At 45.0% G+C, this 12,425-nt stretch overlaps 1 protein-coding gene across 3 annotated transcripts in view; it reads left to right on the forward strand.

Annotated features, from left to right (window-relative positions):
* The window catches only part of GGA2 (golgi associated, gamma adaptin ear containing, ARF binding protein 2), a 30,991-nt gene extending 19,690 nt beyond the window's left edge, over positions 1 to 11,301 (forward strand). Inside the window, exons 10-17 of one of the 3 annotated variants that reach the window (XM_058569863.1) lie at positions 832 to 957; positions 2,030 to 2,152; positions 2,440 to 2,468; positions 2,885 to 3,018; positions 4,729 to 4,886; positions 7,357 to 7,526; positions 8,504 to 8,614; positions 9,127 to 11,297. In XM_058569863.1, the coding sequence (XP_058425846.1) occupies positions 832 to 957; positions 2,030 to 2,152; positions 2,440 to 2,468; positions 2,885 to 3,018; positions 4,729 to 4,886; positions 7,357 to 7,526; positions 8,504 to 8,614; positions 9,127 to 9,237 (962 nt within the window). In that variant the 3' untranslated portion in view covers positions 9,238 to 11,297. Of the gene's footprint in view, positions 1 to 831; positions 958 to 2,029; positions 2,153 to 2,439; positions 2,469 to 2,884; positions 3,019 to 4,728; positions 4,887 to 7,356; positions 7,527 to 8,503; positions 8,615 to 9,126 lie in introns of all 3 variants that reach the window. The other 2 variants (XM_058569864.1, XM_058569865.1) reach the window with 2 other exon arrangements.
* The last annotated feature ends 1,124 nt before the right edge of the window (positions 11,302 to 12,425 follow it).

Raw genomic sequence — 12,425 nt, forward strand, 5'->3', positions numbered from 1 at the left:
TGCTCGTGGAGTTTTTGAAATCCAGTGCATATTTTATACTTACAGGACATTTCGATTTGGATGCCGAATTTTCATCAGGAATGTTTGGTCTGTATTTAGATTTTATAAAATTTACAGGTGAAAAAAGTAGATTCATATACCAACTTGTTCTGTACACAAAAGCTTTCCAATAACTGAATAAAGTACCAAAAAATTCTTTTAATAGTCACATCCACATTGACAAAACAGCTTTCAGTTTTAATTTTATTTTTTTTTTAATTTTATTATTATTTTTTTGTATGTGAGGAAGATCAGCCCTGAGCTAACATCTGCCAATCCTCCTCTTTTTTTTCCTGAGGAAGACTGGCCCTGGGCTGACATCCATGCCCATCTTCCTCCACTTTATGTGGGACGCCGCCACAGCATGGCTTGACAAGCGGTGTGTCGGTGCACGCCCGGGATCCGAACCGGCGAACCCCCGGCCGCCGCAGGGGAGTGCGTGCACTTAACTGCTAGTGCCACCGGGCCGGCCCCACTTTTAATTTTAAATTAATTAAAATTAGGTTTTACTCCTTCTGTTGAAAGAGCCATATTTCAAGTGTTGGCCATCATGTTGAACAGTACATAGAAGGTGAGAGAATTTGGTTCCTCCTACACCTTGAGAACTAGAAGTGTTGAGGTTCAAGGATTGAGTGACCAGGTCTGAAGGGGCCTGATCACATGATCTGGGGGAGGAGGCTTGGAGATACTAAACCTGGTAGAGCCATGTGACAGCTGCTTTGTGGAATGGCTTCAAGACTGCGATTGTTGGTAGCTAAACCAGTGGGTTCTGGTTTTTCTCTCATTCTTCAGCGGAGATTCTCCAGGCAAATGACCTCCTTACCCAGGGAGTTCTGCTGTACAAACAGGTGATGGAGGGCCGTGTCATGTTTGGGAACACAGTAACCAGCTCAGTGGGAGACATACCTGTCTCCAGAGGTATGTGCAAGAGCCTCTCCCTGTCCTCTGCCTTGGGGAAGCCTGCAAATCCCAGAAAAGAAATGGATCCTCAGGAGGGCCAGCCCCGTGGCTTAGCTGTTGGGTGCACACACTCTGCTGCTGGTGGCCCGGGTTCGGATCCGGGCTTGCACTGACGCACTGCTTGTCCGGCCATGCTGAGGTGGCATCTCACGTACAGCAACTAGAAGGATGAGCAACTATGACATACAACTATCTACTGGAGCTTTGGGGAGAAAAAGGGGAAAAAAAAAAGGAGGATTGGCAATAGATGTTAGCTCAGGGCCGGTCTTCCTCAGCAAAAAAGAAGAGGATTGGCATGGATGTTAGCTCAGGGCTGATCTTCCTCACACACACACAAAAAAAGAAATGGATCCTCAGAATATTCTGGGTTACGGTGTAGAAATGAGAGAATTTGCCTCTTTTCCGTTTCCTATGAGAACTAGTTTTTTATAGGCAGCCTCTGCCACATATGCCGTTGTGAACTGACTGCCAAGCTGGACCCTAGTTTTGGCTATAGACAGAAGCAGACAGCTATTTTGTACCCAGGTTTGGATTCCTTTTCTCATGAGTGCTTAAGGAAGCTAGAGACTTCCTTTCTTCAGTGCTTCCAAGTGCCAGGCTAGTTGCATCACAATCATCTGGATTACTAGTTAAAATGCGGATTATTAGGTCCCTGGCTTGGACTTTATGAATCAAGACTGTTTGGAGTTAGGCCTGGGGATCTGCATTTTTACAAGCACTCCAGGTGATTCTGATTACGGTCAGAAACCTCAAAAGGCCTCTGAGCTGGAGAAGTCAGCTCTGCTACTTTCCAGGTCAAGTGGACCTTTAGAGGAGGACTCTATGATTGCTGGGTGGGAAGACAGTCCTCCGGCAACCCATGTTCCAGATGCCAGCTCAGGCTGTACATCAAGCTGAGGTGGAAGGTTCTTCTGGAGGTGTTGGGGCCGGGGTGATGCCATGTCTTTTGGGAGAAGGCCTGAGGAAAGCTGACAGGCTTTAAGTGGAGACTTTGCTCTCATTCTGTCTGACTTATTTTCCTGTTTCCTAGTCTTTCAGAATCCAGCAGGCTGTGTGAAGAACTGCCCCCTGATTGACTTGGAGTTGGACAGTGGATCTGAGCAGGCTGGGGCTGTGGCACCATCTTTGCTTCATCAGGATATGGCAGCCTTAGGTGAGGGTGGGTGTTTAGGGGGAGCAGGCACAGAATGGTCCTGACTCCCAGGGACAGTGAGGAAGCTGGTTTCCTTGGGGAGAATCTGCCTGTTTTTAGAGGGCACTAGGTATACCGGGAAGTTCAGAGGTCCTCTTCACACTTAGTCTCAGGTTTGCCATGGCTGAGTTGAATGACTCTGAGTAATTTACTTTGTGTAGGCTTTCTAAATCTTCTAGAAGGGGCGGGCATGGTGTTGATCTCCAGCTCGTATCAGGTGTGCATCTCACTCTGTTCCTTCCTTACAGGAATCAGTGATGTTCCAATTACCACCAAGGTGAGGAAGCTCTTCCCGGGGGCCTGAGAGGGGAGGGGAGGTCCCTCTAATCTACTGTCATGGGGGCAGCGCTGCTGGAGAGGGGAGTGGAGAAGGACTACAGCGTATCCTGGTGGCACTTGTGGACTTGGGAGTCTAAAGCCTCTTCCTCACCTGTACTGTCTTGAGCCCTCAGAGGGAGAAGTCTTTTTCCTCTCCTTCTGTCCTTACCCTCTTCAGTGATATCCAGGCTCCTGCTCACTGAAGGGCTGCTCAGGAATCATGTTCTCTTGCCCTTTTTCCCCTCCCGCCCCAGGAAATGTGGTGAGCCTGGGCTGCAGTGGCTTTGGTGGGGTCAGGAGAGCTATGGCACGGTGTCATCATGGCTCATGGTCACTCATACCCTGGCCTTATTGTAGCCATTCCTGATTTGACAGGTTGCTGGTCAGAATTGCTGTAAGGAAAAGAGGAGTCCTGCCGCCAACACACTGCCAGGTGGTGGTGTTCAGACCCCTTCTGCCGAGAGGAGCTTGTTGGATCTCCTCTCCTCACAGCTGTCTCCGGGCCCTCTGTGAGTCTGGTGGGCAGGGGAAATAGGAGGGTGGCTCCTGTGTGCCATTGAGGCTCACTGCCCAGAGCCAGGCAGAAGGGCCCAGGATGACTCGCTAAGATGGCCAGAGACCTCCCTCCCTGGAGGGACTTCTTCCTCTCCACCGCACGTTCAATGTGTGCTTCCCTTTGTCTCCTTTTCCTCCCCATCCTAAGTCAGGAAAAGACATGCTTTGACTTCTGAAAAGGGGTTTGTTTAAGGAGCGGCAGCAGTAGATGATGATATTTTTGGTGTTTATAGGTTGCTTTTTTCCTGATTACAGTGTAATTTGAAGTTAAGCAAAATTTGATCACTAGTGAAATAGGTAAGATATTTGAAAAGTCCCAAATATCACTCCCTAAAGACAATGTTGAATGTTCCTTCTTTGCTTTTTTTCTTTTTTTTTTTTTTGTGAGGAAGATCAGCCCTGAGCTAACATCTGTTGCCAATCCTCCTCTTTTTGCTGAGGAAGACTGGCCCTGGGCTAACATCTGTGCCCATCCTCCTCTACTTTATATGGGACGCCGCCACAGCATGGCTTGATAAGCGGTGCCTCAGTGTGCCCCCGGGATTCCGGGCCTGCGAACCCTTGGGCCGCCGCAGCGGAGCATGCGCACTTAACCACTACGCCACCGGGCCTGCCCCGCTTTTTTTCTATACATGTAGTAATGTGTTGTTGTGGCTTATTTTTACACAAACAGATCATAATTTACAAACTCCAGTGTGGTTTTTTATATCACATTGTATCTTTGACACATTCTCCTATCAGTTTACAGAAATTTGCCTCATTCTTTCTAATAGTTGTGTAATTCATATACATAGAATATACATAGATTTAATCGTTTCCCTCTTTTGGATATTTACATAGCCTCCAGTTTGGCTGCACCTGGGGGAGTGTTTTTATAGTACAGATTCCTAACAGTAGAAGTACTTTAATGTATGAATATAAATACATTTTCATAGATCCTGTCCCTTTGCCTCTGGAAAGGTTGGAGCAGTCTGCCTTCCCCCAAACAGCCTGAGAGGGCCAGTGTCCCTAGTAGAGACCACAGGGCTCTGGTGGAAAGAGAGATGTGCTGGGAGGTCTTTCCTGTTTGCACTCAGAGGGGGTACTCTTTCTAGCCACTTGACAGGGGGCCAGTAATCATTCTAATTTTGGTGGGTTACTTCTGTCTGGACTTTAATTTTCCAAAAATGTTTTCAGTTTGTATTTCAAATGGACAAAATCATAAAGAAGTACGAATGAAGGGGTCAGTGTAATTTGTGTTGTCGTCTTCCTAGCTTACATCACTCTGGTGATCACGTGTGGGAAATTTAGCCTGACCGAGCTACTCCTTGTCAGATACTGCCTGACAACTATGACGTTACCTTAGTAATGATAGCTCTAGTTTTTTGGGTCCTTATTATGTGCACACTTATTATGTGCTAAATGCTTTTCATACGTTTTCTCATTTAATTCTTATAACAACCCTACGAGGTAGATACTAGATTATTCCCATTTTACAGATGAGAAAATTTAGGCATAGATTAGATTACTTGTCTAAAGTCATATACCTCTAAAATACACACACATACACAGGCACATACATATCTTTCTTTTTTTTCCCCTTCCTTGTTCTTCAGAAAGCCTAATCAGATTCCTGGAATTCTCTATAATTTTTACTAGTCTTAATGTTTTTTATTTCTTTGCAGGAATTATATTCCACAGAAAAGTATTCCTAAGGAAGTGCCACCAGGTACTAAGTCCTCTCCAGGTTGGTCCTGGGAGGCTGGCCCATTGGCTTCTTCCCCATCTTCCCAGAATACACCTCTGGCTCAAGTGTTTGTCCCTTTAGAGTCTGTTAAGCCCAGTAAGTACAGTTTCACCCTTTTCTTCTTTCTCTCTATTAGATGCCCAGTTTTATCCACTCTGGATTGGTAGGAGTGGCTCTTAAACTGGGGAAGATGAGTAGTGGAGATTTTGCCTGGGGGCAGAGGATAGGGAGGTGGCTTTATGGTCTCTTAGCTAATATTTTTCTTTTCTTTTTTTTGTGAGGAGGACCAGCCCTGAGCTAACATCCAATGCCAATCCTCCTCTTTTTTGCTGAGGAAGACTGGCGCATCTTCCTCTACTTTATATGGGACGCCGCCACAGCATGGCTTGACAAGCGGTGCATCGGTGCGCGCCCGGGATCCAAACCGGTGAACCCTGGGCCACCGCAGTGGAGCGCGCGCACTTAACCGCTGGCGCCACTGGGCCGGCCCTGCTAGTATTTTTCTTAAAGTTTTCTCTGTCTTGGGGTTGACACTGTGAAGGATATTGACAGGCGGAATTTAATTAAGCTTGAATGTACTTACGGACATGATGTTCATTCATTTGGAATTCAAGAAGGGAATATTCAGTGTGGCCTGCAGTAACTCAGAAGAGGTGGAATTAGAAAGAAAGGAAGAATTTGGCTGGTGATTCTCTTCCTGTGGGGATCCTCATTAAAGCAGGAAAGTAGATATTACCTCCGTTACAAAGGAAAGGAAATGGAAGGCCCAGCTAAGTAAGGTGACTGCTCGCGGTCAACACACTAGTGTGTGAGCAGGAAGCAACGGGGGTCTTTAGATCTAGGGCCTGGGCCTTTTCTCTATGGCTCGGTGTGATGAGGCCGCATTGCAAAGGGCCCGGGAAACAGGCAGAGGAATTTAAACAGTCAGTAAGCAGTGGGAGCCCTTTGTATACTTTATTAATTTTTGATTTTAAAATAATACATGTTCAATGTTAATTTCCTGGTTTCAATAATTATGCTGTGGTTATGTAAAATGTTAACATTTGAGGAAGCTGGGTGAAGGGTCTATGGGAATTCTTCGTGTTAGTTTTGTAACTTTTTATAAATCTGAAATTATTACAAAACAAAGTAAAAAAGATTAAAAGCAAATAAATGTTCAGTGTAGAAGTTTTATTAGAGAAGAATAGAGCAGAAAATAAAAATCATTTTTACCATCACCACCCAGAGATGGAAGTTCTGTTAGTCTTAATGTATTTTCTTGTCATACACGTATGTAGGTTTTTTAATAAATTGGCATCATTGTAAATATAGACTGTTTTATATCCTGCCTTATTGACTATAAGCCATAGCATTTTTTCATGCCCTTAATTGTTCTTCAAAACCTTGATTTTTTTTAATGAATCCGTACATTATACCACTAAATAGATGTACTGTAATTTATTCAGTTCCTTTCTGAAGGATAATTTGTTTCTAGTTTTTTGCTTGTTGAAAACAGTGCTACAATGAACTCTCTGGAAACCCATTTTTTTTTTAAAACTTTCCTGATTATTTTATTAGGATATATTCTTAACAGTGGAAATGCTGGGCGTAGACATTTAGAATTTTGATCTGCATTACCAAGTTCCCTTCCAGAAGGGTTTCCTCTTTCCCCATATCGTCACCACCATACCTCAAGGGTATTTTCAGTCTTTTAAAACTTTGAAAGTTTCATTGTTAAACTCTATTTTTTTATGTGCATTTTGATAAGTGATGTTTGGCATGAGATAAAGATCTTCATTAAATTTTTTCCAGGTGGTTAGCAAGTTGTATGCCATTTATTGAATCAGCTGCTGATTTTGAAGTATACGTTCCTAACATGTTAAATTCTCGTATTTGGGTCTGTTCTGCATGCTCTGTTTTATATCACTTGGCTTGAATTGCAATTTTGTACATATTCGAGTATTTGTTAATGCAAATAATGTTACCTCCCTCTTTTTTAATGGTCAGTCTCATGTATTTTTTCCCCAAATTAACTTTAGAATAGCTAAATTAAGACAATCCTTTTAAGATTTCCATTGGAATGTCATTAAACCTATTAATTTGAAGAGATCTAGTGTCCTTATACTTTTGCAAAATTAAATATAAGAGGTGTGTGTGTATGTGGTCATACAAAAGAGACCAGAGGAAATAAGCTCAAATGTTAGCAGTGCTTATTTCTGGGTAGAATTAAGCATGTTTTTTATTTCATTCTTTATGATATCCTGTATTTTCTGTAGTATTCATACATTGTTTTAATTGTAATCATCTCTCTCTCAAAAAAATGGTATTTTTAAAAAAAAAAAAAAGATAATATGCCTAAGATGGTTGGCTGGTGGGGAAAGTTCAGTTTGGAGGGTCATAGGAGTCCAGCCAGAGGTAATGAGGACTTGGACTTGGACTAATGGTGGTGTGGAGGGTCAAGTCCACGAGCTGTTCTGACTGGGGAAGCAACAGCATTTGGTGATAAGGTGCACATCTCTTTTCAGGCTTGGCTGTTGGCGGAGTTTGTAGTAGCACTAACCCTTTTGGTTGGGTCCTTCTTTGCCAGGCAGCCTGCCTCCTGTTATCGTGTATGACCGGAATGGATTCCGAATTCTGCTCCACTTTTCCCAGACCGGGGCCCCTGGCCACCCAGAGGTGCAGGTGTTGCTGTTGACCATGATGAGCACTGCCACCCAGCCTGTCTGGGACATCATGTTCCAAGTGGCTGTGCCAAAGGTGAGTCATCTGCCTGCCAGCTCCTTTGAATTTTTCGATAAAGGCTGTCATTTTTGAGCACCAGGTCCTTTGCTGGGACATTATCTATTAGTTAGGTGGAAGGGACAGAATCTTCACTCACAGTAGTTTAAGATAAAATGAGAATTGTATTGGCTCGTTTAACTGGGATTCCTGAAGGTCTGACTTCAGATATGGCTGGATCCAGGCAGGTTCTTACATGATTCCTTAAGAATCTCTTTCCAAACTTGACTTTACTTTTCCTCTTTGGAGCCTCTTCTCTGACACACACTCTCCACAAAGCAGGAAGGTGACTACCAGCAGCTCCAGAGTTACGTGGTCCTTAACCCTTTTTATCTCAGAAAGGAACTCGTACCTGGCATGAGGCATGCACACTGGTTACCCAAGACAGGGCTAGGATTGGCCTTGTTGGTGTTACTTGCATACTCTGGACCAATAACTCGTGTTCAGGGATGTGAGGTGCTCTGGCTAATTTGGGTATTATGTTCACCCATTTTCAAGGGAATTAGGGCCCCCACTGATTAACAGCCATACCAGAATCACAAGAAACAGGGAAGGGGCTTGTTTCCTGAAAGGAAAGATTCAAGGCAGACAAAAATAAAGATATGAATTTTCTAATCCTCCTGGTAATCTTGGGGGGCATGTCATATTACTACCTCTTTTATGAATCTGTCCAAGGCTTAGGAATGTTACATATTTTGCCCAAGATCATCGAGCTAGTATGAGGCAGAGTTAGAATTCAACCCAGGATGTGCCCTGGCTCTTCATGCTGCCTCTCAGAAGCCAACCATTGGCCACACAACTTTAGATACAGTCTGTGTATGGAAGGAAAGGTCTTTTGGATCTTTTCATCAATCAGTGGGGTAGAGGTCACCTGATCTACCTGTTCACCTGATTTCCCTCATGGAAGCTGTAGTTTATTAGGAATGAGTTACATGTTGAATTTTTCCCCCCGATAGTCAATGCGAGTGAAACTGCAGCCGGCATCCAGCTCCAAGCTTCCTGCATTCAGTCCTTTGATGCCTCCAGCTGTGATCTCTCAGATGCTGCTGCTCGACAATCCACACAAAGTATGTTCTGGTATCTTTGGGAACAGGGAAATGGGGCCTCTGAACTTGAGGGAGGCAACTTTGGAGGTGGAGAGAGGTAGATTGAGGTCTTGCTCTAAAGTCTCTGGTTGGTTGGGAGAGGTGGTGGACTAGCCCTGGCTAGAGTCTGTTTTCCTTCGGGGCTTATTGAAAGATCTGTGACTGGATTGTCATAGCTGGGAACCAAGGGAATGACACAAACGCTCCCTAATACCATAGAGTCCTCTGAAAGGGTGAAGCCTGTCTGTCTGCCGTAGCTGGTCTAGGTGTGACCACCTCAGGACTGCAGGTGTGGCAGGACTCCCAGGATGTCTGCCTGTGTTTGTCCTAAAGGGTCCAGGCCAGGGTGTCCCTGTCATAGAGTTGTTTGACGCCCTCACTTGGGTGGAGTTAACATACTGTTCCTTGGTGACTACTGGGTGGGTAAGGGCTTTTACTCTGGGCTGGTCTCTGAGTTGCTCCCCACTAATTTAACATCTTATGTCTTTGCCCAGGAGCCCATCCGGTTACGGTATAAGCTGACATTCAACCAGGGCGGACAGCCTTTCAGCGAAGTAGGAGAAGTGAAAGACTTTCCAGACCTAGCAGTCTTGGGTGCAGCCTAACTTTTCACAAGACAGACCCTGCCATTCAAGCTTAGGCCAGTGTTACTTTTGCTCTCTAGATAGAACTAATCACGGTGACTTAGCGCGAGTGCCAAGAGTTTATCCTGACATCAGACTCTGGATGCCAACCTCTGACTTATTCTGCAGATACTGTTTGTGTGTGTGTGTATGTGTGTGTGTTGCGGGGGGTTGAAGGGAGGGTAGAGCAGGGCTTGGGAGGTGGGCAGTGTGGGAAATGCTAAAGCGTTTCTGATGACATCTGCTACAATCATATCTGTTTCTGCATGTTGGTGGACACTGATGTCCCTGCCTCAGGTTGGTTTTACAAGCCAAAGTTGTTTTTTTTTTTTTTCCCCCACGTATTGTTATCTTTTCATTCATCCACTCTGTGCCTTGCCAGCCTTTGAAAGTCTTGGTTGCTCCCAGGCTGCTGTTCTCAGGGACCTTAAAAGGGACCTGGTTGGTCTTGGGGCAGAGAGTGTCTTCTGGGGCACTCTCTTCCAAGAAAGACCTTGTCTCCATTTCCATTAGAGAATGCTGCTTGCATGTGTTCGGGAAGATCTTTTAAATGGAATGCTTGTTGCACTGTTTTCCAGGCGAGGGGGCTGCCGCTAGACCAGAGGACCACACTTGGTGGGCCAATCATGTCCTTCACCACTGTGCCTTAGAATCACCCATAGATGGACCCTCCAGGGCAGAGGGAAGGCAGATCCCAGGCCTTACTCAGGCCTCAGGTTCCATGGGTTGGGCAGCCTGTCTGGGCCTCACTCAGGACCCTCATCCCCATCCTCATTCTCTTTCTCCACAATCGTTTACTCAGAGTTCTTTGATTGTGACACCGTGCCAGTCATTGTAAATCATAATTAACAGGTTCTCCCTTGCCTGTTGACTTCACAATCCAAGGTGAAGAACTGTGATGCGAAGAGATATGAGAAGAGCTTAGCAATGATTTAAGTGGTGACTAAATATAGAAAGTGATTGAATAAATACCCATGTAGCAAATATACTTTGTGGAGTTTTGAGTAAGTAGGAGATGCAAAGCCCATTGCATTTAGAGATGACAGGCCTAAAGGGAACTGTCATCTATTGAGGAAGGAAGGAAGCCTTCATGAAGGATGTGGAACCTTAAGAACTGCCTCAGTGAAGAGAGAAGCCTGGAGGGTCTGAACACAGCTGGAAAAGAGGTGGATTTCTGTGACATTTATGGTTTGAAGGGAAAATGCAGGTTTGTAATCAATGAATACTTAGCACCTACTGTGTGCGAGGTACTTGGTGCATGTTTACAAGTTCTGCTTGGCCTGGTCGGTTGGAGAAGGATGCCGAGCCTGGCTGAGGTGGCCTAAGGAAGGACTTGGAAATCAGCTTACCTGTCTGGGCAGAACTCTACCTCAGAAACTGCAAGGCTGTTTGGGGCTCTTGATCCCAAAATCTGGTACTTTACAGTCTGATCTTTCAATTTCTACGTATAGTTGGAAATCCACCAACACTAATTGGTGGAGATGGGAACTGAAAAAGATCATCAAGGTATGCTCATTTTTAAGCAAATGTGAAAACTCATAAAACAGATAAACGATGGGGTGATTTCTTCATTTGGCATAACTCACATAAGATTCATTTTCATCTAAAATTACTTTTATGTTTGTGTTCTGTATAGCTCTTATAGGCTCTGGCTACTTCATAAAGTCTTTACGAGGTACCCATCATACTGACTATGTCTGCCTGTGAAGAACTTCCATCAAAACAGGTGAATGGGACTTACACATGAAAAGACTTTTATCCCATAGTTAAAGGTGAACTCGTGTGTGTCTGAACATTCTTCTGTGTGGGAGACAGACTCCGGGTGGTGCTCTGGTTAGATGGAGTTGGACAGGATAAGGGGAGAAGGGGTGTGTGTCCCAAGAGTGACCCTGGTTTATGTTATCCATGCTTTCTAATTATCAGGTTCAGTGACCCCTTAAGGCCCAGCCCCTATCCTTTCATTCACTCAACAAGTAGTTGTTGGGCTGGCCCCGTGGCTTAGCAGTTAAGTGCGTGCGCTCTGCTACTGGCAGCCTGGGTTCGGATCCCGGGTGTGCACTGACGCACCGCTTGTCCGGCCATGCTGTGGCTGCGTCCCACATACAGCAACTAGAAGGATGTGCAACTATGACATACAACTATCCACTGGGGCTTTGGGGAACAAAAAGGAGGAGGATTGGCAATAGATGGTAGCTCAGAGCCGGTCTTCCTCAGCAAAAAAAGAGGAGGATTAGCATGGATGTTGGCTCAGGGCTGATCTTCCTCACAAAAAAAAAAAAAAAACAAGTAGTTGTTGACCAGCTGCTTTGAGCCAGGCACTGTTGTGAGCACTGTGGATACAGCAGAGACAAAGTCCCTGCCCTCATGGATCTTCCATCCTAGTAAGGAGAGAGAAAGCCATCATATCTCTGGTGGAGATTTGACGCTGATGATCAGTATTTTCCCCTATCCTGAACTCCTCTTCCTGGATCCTGCTACCCCTCTTTCTTGACCTACCTCTGTGACTATTCTTCCTCTGTCCCTTAAGTGTGGTGTTCCCCAGGGTTTAGTCCTTTAGACTTGTCTGAGCACATCTGGGCAGTTAACCACTAGACCACTAGATGGGTCCTAGACCTCTGTCTCAGGCTTCCACCTCCTTGCTGACATCATATCCATATTTCAGGCCGTCAGTGGATATCTCTGTCTGGACATTCCACTGTGGAAGACTCCAAATGCTTAGAATGGAACCCAGCCTCCTCCCCTTCCTTCCCCCTACATTTTCTTTATTTGAAAGCACCTATCTGAGCCTTCATAGATTCTTGATTCCTACTCCACCTATATCGGCTTACTACTTTTGTCTGATCTAACTGATTTCTAAATCAGTTTTTAGTGTGACATCTTTTCCTTTGGTGTGATCAAGCAGGACTTGATCCCCTGCTGAAAAATTCAGAATAGCTTCCTAATGCCCTACAAGCCTGTGCGGTCCAATTCAAGTTGCTTACACTGGCATTCAGTGCCATTCTGTAACTGCTCCCCACCCTCTGGCATCATCTGCCAAGAGTAGAGCACACTTGGCCACAGCCACAAGAAGGTCCTTTCATGTTTTGATAATGCATGTTTTTTCATAGCCCTTTGACTACACCTGCTGTTAATGCCTCTCCCTTCACCTCTTCAGTGAATTGAAGACTAGG

This window comes from Diceros bicornis, chromosome 26, assembly GCF_020826845.1.
Source record: "Diceros bicornis minor isolate mBicDic1 chromosome 26, mDicBic1.mat.cur, whole genome shotgun sequence".
In the NCBI taxonomy this organism is placed as follows: Eukaryota; Metazoa; Chordata; class Mammalia; order Perissodactyla; family Rhinocerotidae; genus Diceros; species Diceros bicornis.